The sequence below is a fragment of the Oryzias melastigma genome, linkage group LG7 (assembly GCF_002922805.2).
Source record: "Oryzias melastigma strain HK-1 linkage group LG7, ASM292280v2, whole genome shotgun sequence".
In the NCBI taxonomy this organism is placed as follows: domain Eukaryota; kingdom Metazoa; phylum Chordata; class Actinopteri; order Beloniformes; family Adrianichthyidae; genus Oryzias; species Oryzias melastigma.
The window spans coordinates 30,620,138-30,638,113 of record NC_050518.1 but is presented as its reverse complement, the minus strand read 5'-3'; the positions used below and the strand labels follow the sequence as shown (position 1 = coordinate 30,638,113).

At 44.8% G+C, this 17,976-nt stretch overlaps 2 protein-coding genes across 2 annotated transcripts; one reads left to right on the top strand and one right to left on the bottom strand.

Annotated features, from left to right (window-relative positions):
* Window positions 1-5,169: 5,169 nt before the first annotated feature.
* On the top strand, window positions 5,170-13,041 carry LOC112142163 (membrane-associated guanylate kinase, WW and PDZ domain-containing protein 1; the record flags this gene model as incomplete). The annotated part of the gene is given in 5 exon segments (XM_024265415.2): window positions 5,170-5,364; window positions 5,446-5,522; window positions 6,545-6,691; window positions 7,437-7,575; window positions 11,092-13,041. Coding segments are annotated over 5 exon segments (1,269 nt in total). The 3' UTR covers window positions 11,814-13,041.
* Window positions 13,042-14,531: 1,490 nt separating this feature from the next.
* Window positions 14,532-17,152, bottom strand: LOC112142162 (the record flags this gene model as incomplete). The annotated part of the gene is given in 3 exon segments (XM_024265414.1): window positions 14,532-14,972; window positions 16,303-16,437; window positions 17,028-17,152. Coding segments are annotated over 3 exon segments (458 nt in total), but the record flags the coding sequence as incomplete, so codon positions are not given.
* Window positions 17,153-17,976: the final 824 nt, after the last annotated feature.

Sequence of the window (17,976 nt, the reverse complement as noted above, 5' to 3'; positions counted from 1 at the left end):
TATGTTAGTAAATAGATATAAAATCAATCTAGAAGGTCATAACAAGTTTCTGTCAAATTTTCTGAGACAGAGGGAGGCAACATCGTGAAACAACCAGGACTAAGTAACAAACTAGAATGGGCGGGGCCTTTCTACACACACACTCTATTGTTACACACACACTTGTTGGCCAAAATAGTCTCCACATTTAAACTAAACATAATGTACACAATTCTACTGTAACAGCAGCTCACACGCTCCATCATACAAACCCATTCAGATAAAAACTTTCATTCTGTCACACAAACGGTTAGTGCTAAGGTGAGCTGACACCTGTGCTCAAGTGAGAGTTTATGTTTCGCTGAGGTGGATGGTGATGGAATGTACTCAGGGGGAGAGCGCCCGGCCATCCCCACGCCAAGACCCCCCGCTGGGGCAGCAGCTGCAGCCAGAACCCCCCCAACACCTGTCATGGAGCTGCGGAGAGAAACCGCCCACCGGACAATCCTGCCAAACACCCAGACCAGGGCACGCCGGGGCCACCGCAGAGGCCCCCCACACCCAAGAGCAGGAAGGCACAGGAACACAGAGAGTGCAGGCCCCAGCCCGCCAGGAGGGCCAACGTGGGACCCCACCCCCAGACGGAGAGCACCCCAACCCACGAAGAGCAGCCCACACCATATAACATAAAACCCTTATGCTTGTCTGTTGGATTGTCTAATTTATTTTTTTTTTTATTTAGAATTTTTTATCTACTTTTAAGTCACTCATTGCCTTCTTCTTCTTCTTTTTCTTTCGGCTTTTCCCTTCAGGGGTCGCCATAGCAAATCAGTTCCCTCCATCTAAGCCTGTCTTCAGCATCCTCCACTCTAACACCAGCCACCTTCATGTCTTCATTCACTGCATCCATAAACCTCCTCTTTGGTCTTCCTCTAGACCTCTTTCCTCCAGCTCTAGACTCAGCATCCTTCTACCAATATATTCACTGTCTCTCCTCTGAACATGTCCAAACCATCTCAGTCTGGCCTCTCTGACTTTATCTCCAAAACCTCTAACATGTGCTGTCCCTCTGATGTATTCATTCCTGATCCTATCCATCCTGGTCACTCCCAAAGAGAACCTCAGCATCTTCATCTCTGCTACCTCCAGCTCTGCTTCCTGTCTTTTCTTCAGTCCCACTGTTTCTAGTCCAAACAACATGGCTGGTCTCACCACAGTCTTGTACACCTTTCTTTTCATTATTATTTCTCTTGCCTACTTTTATATTTCCCCCTAAAGTTCACATGCTCTTCAGACCAGTGTGTTCTAATGGTTCCAAGAACCAAATCTCAATTCCAGGGGGACCGCACCTCTACTGTGCTGGATCCTAAACTCTGAAATAAACTGCCAACAGCTGTTAGAGAGTTTTAAATGTGAAGTGCTCTCCACTACTGTGCTATAGTCTCTGCCAGGCTGACATTTTTTATGGTTTTATTTCTTTATGCTCAATCTGAGTGTTATGTATTGATTTGGCTGTATACAGCACTTTGGGCCTCTTTGATGGTGAAAGGAGCTATATATATCAATAAAATACTATGAAAATTTAATATGAAAAATAGTGTAATAGCTGTTTATTTCTCAGTAGAAGTCTATGGAATTTCAGTTAAACGCCGCTGGTGAAACGCCGCGGATCGCCGTCGAACGCCGGGCCGAGGAGGGTGAACACCGGGTGGACCTCCGCCTGAAACGCCGCCGGTGAAACGCCGCTGAACGCCGGGCGAGACTGGTGAAATTCCGCGGATACCCGCTAAACGCCGGCCCGATGCGGGGTGAGTGCCGGGTGGACCTCCACTGAAACGCCGCTGGTGAAACGCCGCAGATCTCCGCTGAACGCCGGGCCAAGGGCTGAAGCTGGTGAAACGCTGCGGATCCCCGCTGAACGCCGGGCCGAGGCTCGCCAGAGGTGTAGGGGACCATCGCAGACCAGGAGCTTCACGGATCTTCAGCGCGGTGCTTGTGCTCTCCTGCGCTGCAGAGGAGCATTGAGAGGCTGACTTCGCTGCACCAAGGCTGGCGGAGCTCGTCCAGATCCTTACCTGCTGCACCACAAGCCCAAAGATGGCCTGCCCAAGTTGCAGTGGAGAAGCAAACCACACCATCAAAACACTACAAGAAAGAATTACAAAACTGGCCACTGAACTTGCCCAAAGAGATGCACTCCTCACCAGCGCCTATGATGTTGCATCAAAACAATCAAAGATAATCACGGAGCTTACCACTGCACATGACACTCTCCCCTGGGATCCTGCAGAGAGTGTACGACCGTCCTCCTGCTCCACACCTCGGAACCAACTGTCCTGGGCTGAGGTTGTAGTTTGGGGTTCAAAGAGACCATCAGCTAGACTGACATCGCCGCTGTCAACTACTCAGCTCAGCCTCTCTAATCGGTTCGCGGTTTCGGCCAATGATGATAAGGTCGTGACCAGCACCGCTGCGGAGAATGGTGGCAGTACTAGAGAAATTAACCCCACCATCTCGCTGTCACCACCCGGGGGCCATTCTTCGACAGCTAAGCCCTGCAGCGGCACTGGGGGACTTGGAACTCAANGTTTCCCTCCTGGAACCAGAAACTGCTCAGAGAGCTGCTGAAGTCAGAACCATTGACTGTAAAAGGACTGGACTGAGTGACTCCTCCCCCTCACATTCCAAACAGGAAGTTCCTGCTGGCTCCAAGAATCCAAAAGACTTTTATAGAGAAATAAACATGTTATTCAGTCATTCTATTGGTCAGAATAAACATTCTTGATCTGATTCAGTTTGATAATCTTATTTTTGTCATGGTTGTTTTTTTTTATTTATTTTAAACTGACCAATCAGATGCCGCAGTAGAAGGATGTGGTGCTGCTGTTTAGTCTGTACTATCATAGTCTGATGGGTGTAAAAAGCTGTTTTATCACGTAAAAAGTGCGTCCAAAACGCCGTTCCAGCCTGTTCAAAGCGCCGTCTTATTGTGTTAAATACAGGCGTAGAAAACGTCCTGATCCCTTTAGCGATCATGTATGCTTAAACATTAGAAGTGGGTCATCTGGACCCCATAAGAGGACCAAGGCTACGCTTGCAAAAAATGTCTAAAACACTATAGAACTCCAGTTATGTCCTCTGGCCCGATACATAGTGCGATGTGAGTTCGAGCCCCACGGTAAACACGGTTAGCCCCGCCCCAAAGCGCCACAACAGGGTCAAAAGTTTTGAAACTGAAATGTTCAGATTCAAAAACGAAAAAGGAGAGTTGAAAGTCAAAAAAAGATTTTAAACTGTGAAAAAAAGTTTTGAAATTGAATGTTTGACTTTTGAAGCCAAAAATAATGAAGTTTGTTTTAGAATAGCAAAAAGTTTTGGACATTTTACACTTTTTTTCAGCCAAAAATCAATATTTTCAATTTGTTTTATTTGGGTTTCAAATATTTATGGCCCCAATTTGGCTCCATAAAGGACAGAAGATCTTGAACAATTTTAGTTTCAGATCAATTCAGTTTTAAAATGTAAAACATTGAATGAATGATTGACGTCAGTGAAGTTAGAACAGCAGCTTTTATACGATCTCTTTAAGCTTGGAAGGTTTTTGAAATGTATTTTAGCTCATTACAAAGAAAAACTCTTGATCTTTTATCAAAGAACCACTTTGATTACATTTGTGTTTCTAGTGTTTCTGTAGCATTTTTTGAGATTTTATTTTTAAATATTTCTTTATTCAAACTGTTGTGAATCAGGAGCAGATAAAAGCTTGTAGGTGTGATGTAGAAGCTGATCCGTCTGCTCCATTCTGATGGATCCGTGTGTAGCGTCTGTCTGGTAAACCTTGTGTTGATCCAGACAAACACACCATACATTCATAGATAAGACAGAAGGAAAGGTTTAACTCTGGATGTGATAGAAGTATATTTTTCTCTTCTGGTTGTTATTTCTCTACACATCTGACCTTCTGTCAGGATTCTGTGTTTGGAGTTGTGAGTTGCTTTTGTCGTGTTGTGTTTTCTTTGCCAGTCTGTTCATGTTAATCATCCACAGCTGTCTTCGTTTAGTTAATCATCCACAGAGTATTTAAGTGGTTGGTTTTCAGGTTGTCTGCTCTGACACATGTGTGTTTCTCTGTGGTTTTGTCAACTTTAAGTTTATTTGGTGAAACTCTGTGGAGCTTCCATGCTGTTCAGATTCCATCAGAGATTTGATGATAGTTTTATCCTGTCTGAGCATCTTCTCATCGAGGTGATGGACCCGACCTCTGACATGGTTACTGGTCTTCATGTCAAGCTGTGGTTTTCTGATAAGAGACCAGCTGGATCTGAGGATCTGCAGCGGCTCAACAGAGAGACCAAAAAAGGCTTTTTTGATGGTTTTAACAATAGCTGGAAAAAATGACTTGATCCGAAACTCCTCTACACTTTTAAGTCTTTTGAAGACTTCCTGTTCACTTCCTGACCCCAGCCGGGTTCTTTGTCCTCAAGGCTCCAGCAGGGTTTCTGTAAACGCACATTGTGTTACAAAACTCAGAAACAAACACACAAACTAAAGCTAAACATTAGTGCTGGGGGGTTTCATAGAAACTCACTGACTTTAGAAAGTCTGTCAGGAAAAAACTAGAAGACCAGGAGACCCAAACAGAGCTGCAGCTGCTGTTCAGAGGGGTGTGGGTCTGGTTCTGATCAGCTGGTCCAGACCCGACTGCATTCCAGGCTTCACCTCTCAGTTTTAATAGTTCTTCACTGATGTTTTTTAGAAGCAGGTGTTCAGATATGGTCGAGGATCTAATGCGGGGGGTCAAACTCAATCACAGAGGGACAAAATCCAAACACACTTCAGGTGACGGGCCGACCAGGATAAACATTATTGAACACTAAAACACATTTTAAACTTTAAAACTGTAACTTTTTAACATAATTCTGAATAATAAAAAGTCAGGAATATTATTCCAGAATAAATCAACTTAAACCTTAAATAACTTTCAATATTTTATTCTCCATAAAAATATATTTTGTCATATTCTACAAGTTAGAAATGAGCTCAAGATAACATCGGGTCATTAATAATAAGAAAATAAAATGATCTGGAGGGCCGGATAGAATTACACAAAGGGCCGGATCCGGCCCCTGGGCCTGGACTTTGTCACATGTCTCTACTTTGTGATTGTAAAGGACCCTCCCCTCTTTGCAGGCCCCTCCCTCATGTCTCACAGGTTCGTGACGGTGCGGCGTGGCAGCCCAGCGGCGCGCTGCGGCCAGATCCAGCCTGGAGACCAGCTGGAGGAGGTGGAGGGTCGCCCCGTCAGCGGGCTGCACCACCGAGACCTGGCCCAGATCCTCAGGAGGGCGGGGAACACGCTGAGGCTGAGCGTCACTCCCCAACACCGTAAGTCCGAACCGGAACACAGCAGGTCCAAACAGGACCAGAACACCCCCACTGACCCGCTTCGTTTGTCTGTCTCCTCAGAAGGCGCCGCTCCCTCAGAGGGGGTGGAGCTCGACATCGATGGAAGCTCGATTAAAGGATCCAACCAAAGGTCAAAGGTTATTATCAATGTGTTGCTTCAGAACCAACAGACTGAACCAGACCACAGAAACCAGAACCAGAACTCCATCCATCCATGTTCTTGACCGCTGTGTCCCTTTCGGGGTCGCGGGATGCCGGAGCCTATCCCGGCTACTGAAGGGCGAAGGCGGGGTACACCCTGGACAGGTCGCCAGTCTGTCTCAGGGCCTCAATCACACACACATCCACTCTCACATTCACACCTAGGGGCAATTTAGAGTCACCAATGAACCTATGAAGCATGTTTTTGGACGGTGGGAGGAAGCCGGAGTCCCCGGTGAAAACCCACGCATGCACGGGGAGAACATGCAAACTCCACACAGAAAGGTCCCAGCTGGGATTCGAACCGGGGCCTTCTCACTGTGAGGCAAGAGCGCTAACCACTGCGCCACCGGACAGCCCATAGAACCAGAACTTAACTTTGCAAAAGATTGACACAATTAGAGCAGAAGTTTCAATTTTTTTTTCTCTGGGTTGCATCATCATTGGGGATGAGATCAAGTCTGGCAGGATCAGATCAAATCTGGCAGGATCAGATCAAATCTGGCAGGATCAGATCAAGTCTGGCAGGATCAGATCAAGTCTGAACCTCTAATTTCCATGAGTCTTCAGATGGATTGTAGGTCTGCTGGATGAGGGGAGGGAGGCTCTGGACTCTTACGGGGGTGACCCACCAGGATTCTCTAAAAGTTTGCTCTCATATAGTGAAGCAGTAAAGTATCTGTCAGTCAGAAGTCTCCAAACGGTTCCACTGACGCTCTTAAGTCGTGAGAGACAGAATGTAGAAAAGAATCCAGGAAATCAAAGTTCTGTTTACTGTCAGACTTTCACAGATGGAAACAAAGAAAGTCAGAACCCAAAGTCCAACAAGCCGATCTGAAGCGTGTCCTGGACGGTTCTGGGTCCTTAAAGCTGTGGAAAAGAGGCTGAAACTCACCTGGACTCACCTGTACTCTGTTGTTTCTCTGCAGCGCTCATGTCTGTGTTCTGTGTGTGTCAGGACAAGTCCAGGTTCTACAGCGTGGAGCTGGAGCGAGGACCCACGGGGTTCGGCTTCTCTCTGAGGGGGGGGAGCGAGTACAACATGGGCTTGTATGTGCTGGGGCTGATGGATGGGGGGCCCGCCCAACGCAGCAACAGGATCAAAGTATGTGTGTGCTGACACACAAACAAACAAACAGACAAACATGTAGACACTCAGTGAAACAAGGCTTTGACTGAAGACTCTTTCCTTGAGGTCAACATAAGACGTGTCAGTGTCTTTTGTATGTGTCCATTATTCAGTGTGTGTGAGATCTTTAATCAAATCAATCTTTACTTTTCATATAAAAATAACACAAAGTGATTTACTCTAAAACAATTTAATACTATATAAAAAAGATTAAAATAGACAATGTAAATGTTAAAAACCAAGGGGCCAAGGATGGAACCTTGAGGCACACCACATTTGATTTCATGGACCCCAGAGAAGAAAGTGTCCATGCTTACCAAGTTTCTCTCCATGAGGTAGGATCTGAACCGCTGTCCCTGAAAGGCTGTGTTTTCAGTCTGGTCAACAGGATCAGGTGATCCAAGGCAACACTTGATCTAGAAGGACTAACACTGACATCTGACCAGAATCCAGAACACACCGGACATCATAAACCGTCTTGATCAGGGCCGAGTCAGTGTTGTGGTTCGTTCTGAAACCAGACTGGTTTATCTCAAAGAGAAACTCATTCAGCTGATCAAAAACGAGTTTCTCTAAAATCTTACTCAAGACTGTCAAGTTGGACTCCGGTCTGTAGTTATTAAGAACCGCTGGATCTAAACGTGTTTTCTTTGGTGAGGGTTTCACTCCTGCAGGTTCAAAGGCGGTCCTGTCTTTAAGTCGTATTGTTTCTGTGCTGCAGGTCTCTGACCAGCTGGTGGAGATCAACAGCGAGAGTACGGCGGGAATGACCCACAGTCAGGCCGTGGAGCAGATCCGCAGGGGGGGGCAGCGCATCCGCCTCGTCCTGAAGAAGGGAAACGGATACGTGCCAGACTACGGTGAGCTTTCACACCCGTCTGACTGGATCTGCTGGGATGTTTCCTTACCACCGAGGTCTATCAGAGCCCTGCTGGGCCACGCAGAAGCAGAACAGAACCGGTTCTGAGGTCATCCTGCATTCTGAGCATTTTACACTGAGACCTTCAATGACATCATTCATGAAACAACAGAGGGGATAGTGGCCCGGGGGTCCGCGGCAGCTGGGATTGGCAGATCGTTGGGTGAAACCTGGTGAAACCTCTTTTCCTCTGAACCCGTGCGAGTATTCTTACGCTCCTGTGACCCCTCCTGCTTGCCTGTAAAAGTATTCTTACGCTCCTAAAACTAGTCCCGCCCCCCGTGGAGCAAAAATGAAGCAAACAATTTAAAATGAATTTTCTAAGAGAAGTGTTCGATCACAGGATGGGAAAACACAAAAGAGGACCTCTGAGAAAATGAATTTAAACTTTCATTTTGTGTTTGCTTCATTTTTGATTTTGTTTTAAAATAGGACCATCAACAATTATTTGCAAAATTGTATAATTAAAGAAGCTTAAAAACTGATAAATCAATAAAGAGTTCAGAGTTTGAATTTTGCTCGTGGGAGACTCTTGTCGGAATAGATTTTACTGAATAACCGCCGTGCGGTGGCACTCAGACAGTTAGATGGAGTTCCTTCAGTGGAAATATGAATCTAGTTTTAAAATGAAATCTGTCCTCTTTTCTATCCTGACTTAAACAAAGACTCTGCTGAAGTGTCTGTGTTTCAGCAACATCTGTTCAAACCTGAGGCTAATGCTAGTGGGGGGGGGTTGGTGGTTGGCTTATTTATTTAGTATCAGTTTGGATGACTTAAAACATCTGAAACAAGAGTGAACAGCAGAACTGAACACAGACACAAACATTCATTTGTAGCTCCAGATGAGACGACTCTGTTCTCATCAGGATCCACAGATCTATAGAATAGAATAGAAGCTTAAAACCATAAAACATTCTAGAATTCTCTGAGGTTCTCTTTCTAAGAATGTCCTTTCTGTTGGATCAGTTCAGGTTCTGATCGTCTGATCGCTCCGTCTCTGGTGCTCTCAGCAGCATTCTGAGGCCTCCAGAAACACTGAGAACATCTCTCAGCTGGAATATGATCGGATAAAACTCTGCATTGTGGATAAATCACGAGATGCAGAGAAGAGACTGTAAAGAAGAACATGAATTACTGTAGAACTGTGGTGGGAAAAACAGAAAGTGAAATGTAGTCGTGGTGAAAGGTTTACGTACATTTGTAGAGATCATAATGCCTGGGCTGTGTTGAGTTTCCAGTTATTTCTACAACTGATTTTTCTCTGATAGTTTGACTGAAACAATCCTGAAGTTTAGTTCTTTTATGATTCTATTATGGGTCAACTGAAAATCTGATGGGTCATAAATATACATTAGAGCAATACTAATGTTTGGTCACCTGACCAACATTTCGCGGGAGGCTTGTGGTTTGATTTTTGGCCGCTCCTCTTGACAGAATTGCTGCAGTTCAGTTAAATTTGTTGGCTTTCTGACATGGACTTGTTCCTTCAGTCCACAAGTTCTCACTGGGAGTCAAATCAGGACTTTGGTAAAGCCGTTCTCAAGCTTGAATTCTAGCCTGATTTCACCGTTTCACCACCACGTTTGATCTGTTTGGGGTCATTGTCCTGAACCAAGTGCACCCACGACCCAACATCTGGCCCGATGATTCTAGATTAGATCTAGATTAGGGTTTGAAGGTAACCCTCTTTCTTCATTACTGCATTGACAGTTTCTATTTCTTGGTAAATCTGCTTTTTTGTGGTTCTTTGTAGATTCTTTACCTTCCTGACCAATTTTCTCTACAATAAGTGATCATTTTTACTTTTTTTCTGACTGGCGCTGACAAAACGTTTCCATTCACTTTATACTTACAGCTATTTCCACGGTTGTTCTTGGGACCTGCAGCTACACTGAATGGTTCCAAGTTACTTTCCTGACTTGTTCAAGTCAATGATTTGCTTTTTTAGATCCCATTAACATTCCCATCGTAGCGTTTGTGGTTGTTTGTATGCCAGGAGCCCTATTTAAATGGAGAAGTCACCAACTGGAGTCTCTCATAATTACTCACAAGAAGCTCATTTTGTTGAAACATCTTTCCAAGAAACCAAAATTGTCAATTCATGTTGTTCTTTGTACATTTTTGACCCATCAGATTTTCAGTTGACCCATAATAAAGTAAAAAAAAAACAAACTTCAGTGCAGCATGAAGACATTATACCTCCCAGCCTGATTCCAGCCAATCACAGCTCAGGGACTCTGTGATGTCACAGCTGCCGAGCCTGAGCGTCGACGGTCTTATCTGCTGTTTGCTGCTCTGCTCTTTCTTTTTACCTGACTCTTCCTCTCCCTCCTCCTCCTCCTCCTCCTCCTCAGTGGAACTGTCCAGCCTGTCTCTCTGCATGACCAACTCCAAACAGGGCGAGCCCTGCTTCTACGTGATCGGGCGCACTGAAAACTCGCGGTTTGTAACTCTGCTTCCTCTTCCGTCTGGTCATCTTCATCATCCTTTTCTTTTCATTCCATTCTTGAGTTCGTGAAGTCATGTGATCCGTCTGCTGAGGATTGAACATCCGTTTAGTCTGGTCACGTGACCTGCTCACAGGAGGGAGCTCTGGGGGCTCAGCTCCTGACCTCTGACCTCCAGGAGGGATCGACGCCGATGATGGAGTCGAGTTTTAACGAAGAAAAAGATTTCTTTTTTAATCTAAAAACTATTTGAAACAAGCTCCAACTTTAGCCTCCCTGTGATGATTCCTCTCCATCAGATTATTTGGTTGTCCAGGTTTTTGATTGTAAAACTGCGTCCACTTTTGAGGTTCTTTGTGTCCTTATACGGACCTTCTCCGTTTGGGAAACTCAATGCATAGTAATGCTGCTCGTGTGTCACGCCGTTTGTCACGTGACGGCCAGTCCAGTTATTTATACCAAAAGACGCTCAGCCTCAGCGTGTTCCCCGCCCTCCTGAGGATCTGAAAGAACCCGACTCCAGCATTTAAACCTGCTACAAAGTTCTGAATAAATCCTGATTTCTCCTCTAAACGATTTCCAGAAACAGTTTTTTTTAGTTTCTTTACTTTTTAAGTGTTGAATTATTTATTAGTGGTTATTTTTTTATTTAATACATTTTCAAATAAAAACTTTCCTAGTGTGACGATTCCAGACTAAACCTGTTAAAGTCGTTTCCAAAGACGCGGCGCCTTGATTCTCTCTGATCCGCAGACCGCCGTCTGTGTTCACACTGACGTGAACCTCATCAGGGTTCATCTGCAACCAAACTCCAGTTTTACTGACTCAGAGTTTTGGAGTTCAGATTTAGTTCTGGAAGAGAAAGTTTTAGAAGCATCTCATTTAGAGGAGGAAGTCATTCCAGGATAAAAGATCCGACGTTTTCAGTTGTTCTCATTTGTTTACTTGTTTACTCATCCTTCACATCTGCTTCCATCGGCTGTTTTAAGTTTCATCTGTTTCCTCCCCAGACCCTGAAACAGGAGTCCTCTCCCTTCCCTCCTTCTCCTCAACAAACAAGGAGCAGCGCGTGGTTTCCATGACGACTGCGTCTCTGAGCCGCCAGCCAAGAGGGGGAGGAGAGAGGGGGGGGACGGGGAGAGAGATGGAAGCAAACCGAAGAACAAGAGGAAGAAGAGCAGAGTCGGGGGCCCCCGCCCTGGACCTGGACCGTGTGGAGCAGGAGGTGACGAGGAAGGAGGAGGAGGCTGAGAGGAGGAGGAAGAAGGAGAGAAGGAGCGCCAGGCTCATCAAACAGGAGGAGCTGGAGGAGAAGAACCTCCCCAGGAATAGAGCAGCATCGCTGGGCTCCAAGATGGCAGAAAGCTCGGGGGGCGGAGCCAGCAAGAGAAGGAGCAAAGCGAGGAGCAGGAGGAGCGGGGAGGAGGACGAGAACGCCACTGTCAGCCACCACAGCTCTAGCCGCCACGCAAAGCATTCTGGGAGCTTGGGCGGAGCCCAGCACTCAGTGTTCTCCTTCCTCATGCCCATGACTGATCGGTTAGACAGCGAATCAGCTTGCAGCTTCTCAGAGGTCAGCCTATCAACAGCCAGCGTTTCCACATGGAGGAGGGAGGAGTCACCGGGGCGCCCGGAGAGCGTGCCTGGACCCTGGCTCAAACCAAACGGTCAGAAGTTGACCCGGGTCCTGAGTGGCAGTCGACCTGCTCCACGGGGACTAGCAGCGTTCTGATTGGTCGGCAGGTCGACTTCCTGTTTTCATTTGCTGAATTTTCTACCGGTTCCATATAAGGGCTTTGCTGTTTGTTCGGCAAGAGAAACTCCGCCTCTTCAAGGAACGTTTTTTTCCATTGTTCATCACCTCCATCCTACCCATCATGCCTCAGCCAGCAGGAGCTGGCCGTAGGTCTCCATGGAAACCAGGACCGCCTCCAGACCCCGTTACCGGGATCCCAGCGAGGGAATGGATCCGACTGCAGCGGATTCTCCGTTCCTTTGGTGGAAAGAATGCCAAGTCGTCCTTCGCTTCACCATTTAAAGACCGAACCAGAAACGCCTAAATACCTACAGTCTCAGCGATACTACGAACATTTTGGTAGCACAACGTACCAAAGTGTGTTTGTCTGGAGGCTGGACCAGCAGGACCTCCGGTACCTGAGCTGTTCCTGAACCACTAAGCTCTAAGCCATCTCTGTGATCATCCTCACCTGCATCCTTTAGTATTGTATGCAAAAAATGACTGAGTCCTGACTGAGCATGTGAATATTACTGGAATGATTTTTTATTTTTATAAAGTGTAACATGTAAAGAAACCACACGGTGCAGCTGACATGAGAGGACAGCGACCTCTGAGTGTGACGGAACGCATTCTGCCTGCTTTGCCTGTAACAATGAGAAAATCTTCACAATGATGATGCAAAGCCATACACACACACACACACACACACACACACAGATGTCAGGTCCAGCTACTGACTCCACCATCGCCATGGCAACCTGACCCCTGCACAGCAACAGGAGGAAATACAGCTCTGGACCAGAACAAGTGCCTCCTTCTGTGCTGTCCCACAATCAGTTTGAGCTTGAACGGCACTCTGGCCCGACCCGCCACGCGGAGCCCCGCCCCCCAGACCCGTTTCTATGGGTCAGGTGGAACCTCATCTGTTTAAAGTCTGTCAGTAAGAAGCCAAAATGAAACTTAATAAAAAAAAGTTTGTGTACGTGTGCACACAGAAATCTGACCCATTATTATTATTGATCATTTTCCTCTCTTGATTTTTGTCCTACATTGGAGTTCTTCAGGTTTAGCTCTGTTCATGTTTCCATAACGCAGTTCTCGAGAAATCTCAGCGTCCCACAAACCCCGGCTCTGCACAAGTTTTTTATTTTTTTAATTGGCATGTAAACAGCAAAATGTTACAGAAAACAGAAGCCTCTGAATAAATGGAAGGATACGTCCAGGTAGTGCACGTGTCAAAGTCAAGGCCCAGGGGCCGGATCCGGCCCTCCAGGTAATTCTATAGTTATTAATGACCCGATGTTATCTTGTGCTCATTTCTAACTTTTAGAATTCTGACAAAATATATTTTATGGAGAGTAAACATTGAAAGTTATTTACGTTTTTAGTTGATTTATTCTGAATAATATTCCTGCCTTTTTATTATTCATAATTATGTTAAAAAGTTACAGTTTAAAAGTTTTAAAAATTGACATTCTGCTAACTTTTTGGACTATTTTTGTATTTTCTAAGATTTTTAGGCTATTTTGGAGTTTAGCTAATATTTCAGCTACATGCTAGCTGTTTTGGCTAATTTAAGTTTTCTTTTTTTTCCGTTTTTTAGGCTAATTTGGCATTTAGCCAATATTTTAGTTACTATCAGCTTCAACATTTTCTGTTATCAATTTCAGCATCTTCAGCAGCCAAATTCATCTTACAGCATTTACACTAACATTATTACAGGTAATGCTATATATCTAGTCATAATTATGCAAAAAAGTGATGGTTTTAAAGTTTTAAAAATGTAGTTTTAGAGTGTTCTATAAATGTTGATCCTGTTCGGCTGAGATACCCAGACTTCCCTCTCCCCGGTCACTTCCTCCAGCTCCTCTGGGGGACTCTGAGGTGTTTCCAGACCAGCTGATAGACGTCGTCTCTCCAGCGTGTCCTGGGTCTTCTTCTGGGCCTCCCCCCCAGTGGGACATGCCCAGAGCACCTCCACAGGGAGGCGTCCAGGAGGAGCCATCCAGCACTGATTAAAAAAAACGTGTATTTGACTTTTTGTGGTGCATTTCAGTGAGAAACTTGTAAATCTCAAATTAAATTAAATCTATTTAAGTGACTCTTACCGTATTTTTCAAACCTAAACACTTTTAAAAATAGAAAAAGGGTTTTATAATAAGCTTATCTGGCGCCTAAATTCTGTCTGTTCTTACTGGCCTCAAATGGGTTTTCTGTGATGAACGACACTCAAAAATCTATATGTTGACTTTTTGATTCCCTTACTTTTTACGTGAATTTAATTTCAAACTTTTCATTTTTCTTTAACCGCAGAGCCACAATGGAGGGGTGAAAGAGTCACCTGTGGCAGGTTGTAGATCTCTGTTACAGGCAGGTGGGGGCGCTGTTCACTCTCTGGGTTCTGTGAAGCCAAACTAAAGTGCTTATGTGCATTTTAAAGTGTCATTCCTTTAGAAGTTCTTGACGTGACGTGGGTAGAATGGAGGGGGGGGGGTCACAGAAAAGAAAATAAGAGATAAAGGACAACAAACAATGCTCAGAGTGATCCACTGTGACACGTTCATGATCTCAGATCCTTCATCTCTGACGTTCAGTCCAAGCGAACGGCGAGGGAGGAGGAGTTTCAAACTGGCCAGCAACAGGTGCTGACATGACACTGAGACTCCAGAAGAAACCAAAGATTATGACGGTTAAATAAAAACAGGAAGCCGGTAACAAGATAAGAAACTCTTTATAAAAGCATTTGAACAAACTGAGGTAGAAACGTTTGGCTGAAGGATAAAAGGACTCCATTTCCCAGAAAGCCTGCAGTTTTAAAGGTACTGCTCCTACAGGGGGCGTCCAAGAGGACTGTAACGTTCACAGACGGAACCTGCCACAGGTGAGATGTGGGTGGAGCTTCATCCGCTCAGGTGAGTGCTGCTTTCTTGAATCATTGCAGATGATTGTGGTCTTCTAGTCCTCTTCTTCCTCCTCTTCCTCCTCCTCCTCCTCCTCATCCTCCTCCAGCAGGCAAGGCAGACAGGTGATGCAGGACGGAGCCACCAGCAGGTGGCAGTCAAATGAACGCACGTGTTGTAAACTTGAGGGGAGTTGACGCTTCAAACTTCTGCAGAGGGTCAGACTCTCCAGGTCCAGCAGCAGCGACACCAGCTGACACACAAACACACAAACACACAAACACACAAACACACCGGCCTGTTAGCACGTCACCATCCTGAAGTCATTCCGATTTATTTTCCTCTTTGTGATCCTTAACGAGCTGTAAGGGTCAGAATAAAGATTCACAACCACAACTGTATGTTCGCACGTAAATCAAGTTTCAACAAACCGCAAAATAAATCTGAACTAAACAAACATTTAGGTTCACAAATGTTAAAGAGATCTGCATAAAAACATTTGCATTTGTGAAATTACTTTTAAGGGTTTTTGATGCAAATACAAAGAAAAACTTTGTGAGAGCTCCTGATGAGGTTGTGGATTCTGTCTTTATACGTCTTTATTATAGGATGGACACGAATCAAACTGTCCAATCAAAGAGCAGAAGGCCTCCTACAGTCAGTGAGATGAGCCAGCGCCTCGTCTGGATGGGCGGGGCCAGGGAAGGGCGCCTGGGATGAAGGCGCTCGGTCGGAAAACAAAGAGTTACAAAATACACAGATTTCCTTCATTTAGCACCAGTCATTCCTGATCAGCATCATGTCAAACCACAAGAAATGTCAGAACACCATTTCCCACAATGCCTTTTTATTGTTCATAAGTAGGTCAAAAAGTTACTTTTAAAGTTTAAAAAATGTCATTCTGCTAGCTTTTTGGATTTTTTTTGGCATTTAATACAATTTTAGGCTAATTTGGAGTTGGGCTAATATGTAAACGCTGCCTGTTTTGGAAAATATCGATTTTTATTCATTTTATACGCTATTTTGGAATTTAGCTAATATTTCAGCTACATGCTAGCAGTTTTAGCTAATTTAGGCTTTTCTTCTTTTTCTGTTTTGGACATAGGCTAATGTGTACATAGTAGGAGTTTTGGTTAAAATAGGCTTTTTAAAAAGATTTTAAGCTATTTGGCAGTTTAGCTAATATTTTAGCTACATGCTGCTAACCTAGGTTTTTTTAGGCTAATTTAGCATTTAGCTAATATTTTAGCTGGCTATCAGCTTCAGCATGTTCAGCTATCATCACTACCATCTTCTCGCCCAAATTTAGCTTACAACATTCACACTAGCATTATCACAGGTAATGCTATATATCTAGTTCATAATTATGTTAAAAAGTTACAGCTGATTCCCACGTTAACAATAACATGAGGATCCAGACTCTGATGTTCCACTGCTGTTATATTATGATGTCATTACTAAAATGAATAAAGTTATACTGTGACTTCATCATCCCCCCTCCCCACCCACGCACAGATTGGCCCGTTTTTCACCTGCAGACGGCCTGGATCCGCCCACCAGGTGAGTTGTGACTGAGGCCTTACCTGGCTCAGGTGTGAGACGGTGTCCGTGTGGTCCCGGTGCACTCTGTGCGAGCCCGGCAGCAGACGGTTCTGGACGGTGATGTAGAAGCAGAGGTCCGGTTGGATGTGGACGATGGTGTCCGTCATGGCGGAGAGCTGAGGGACAGCGAGGACATCGGTCACACAAGCCGCCTCCCACACAAACTTTAAAACTGTAACTTTTTAACATAATTATGAATAATAAAAAGGCAGAAATATTATTCAGAATAAATCAACTTAAACCTTAAATAACTTTCAATATTTTAATCTCTACATAAAATATATTTTGTCAAAATGATTCAAGTTAGAAATGAGCTCAAGATAACATCGGGTCATTAAAAACAATAAAATAAAATGATCTGGAGGGCCGGATCCGGCCCCTGGGCCTTGACTTTGACATGTGACACACGTGGACACGTGATTACAATGATCATTCTGACACTTTTTATGTCTTTTAACGCTACAAAGTTTAGACTGAATTTAGAAACGTTGTTGTGACACTGAGATACATCAGAGGGAGAGAAAGAAATGTGCAGATTTTCTAGAAATATCCCCTCCCCCGGCGGAGATCTGGACTGTCTGGAGGACGTTCCCAGCTGCACAGACACACCTGAGCTGCTCCAGGTGACATACACCTGCACAGCTGTAAACCTCATTGCATGCTAAGGCTCTGTGGCGCCCCCTGCAGGTCAGACGTGTGTTCGTACTCTGGAGCACTGCAGCAGCTGAACCTCCGGTCCATCAGCCAGAACCCCCACCCAGTGTGCCGGCAGAACGATCCTCCTCAGGAGCTCCAGCAGCTGTTTCAAGCCACACCCACCGAGGTCGTCCGNCACTCTGCCAGTCGGTGTTTCATGTGATCTGCTTTGATTTATTTGCATTTCTTTTGTTATCACAAAGATTTCTGGTTCACTGAAAAAAGGGGAAAAGTGGGGTTGTTCAATTTACAAGTATTAAACATGTGTCTAAAACATGATCAAGTCATGTTTACCTTCCAAACATATTCCAATCTTGTAGATCACACTTAATTTCTGGCAATATGACATTTACATATTTAAATCATCTTGATAAAACATGAAATAATCATGTTTCGCTCTTTGCCCCTTGATTTTAAGTACGTAAACCCCGTCTGCCACGGATCATTCCAGAAAAGATTTTTTGGAGTCAGCCATTTTATACAAGCAATAAGCAGCTATTCATCGAAGTCACTTATAAAAGGTAAGTTTAATTTACTTTAACTCTATACATATATGTATATATATTCCCCACAGGAAAGATCTCTGCAATACACTCCTATCATAATTATTGTCAAAGTTAAGGCGATGCGGGCTGTTTTTGCCGCTGCCTTCAGTGGAGGGGGGGAGAGTTGTCCTCGGTAAAAATGTACTTTAATACCGCTGGCAGATCATTCAGTGGTAAACTCGGTGAGTTCCAGTGATAAGCGGGGAAGAGTGGTGAGTAGTTAATGTCATTTTTTTGCTCTTGAGGAAGGAAGAGCAGTCACATGCCGGTGTATGTAGCATATGTGCTCGACCTGTCAGATCGGCTCGGGGCTGGTGCACAGATGACGTGTAAGATTGTGATTGGTCCAGACATTAGACCACTGTCACGTGACACGGGGAATGACACACTTCCGCCATAACAATGCACAGATTC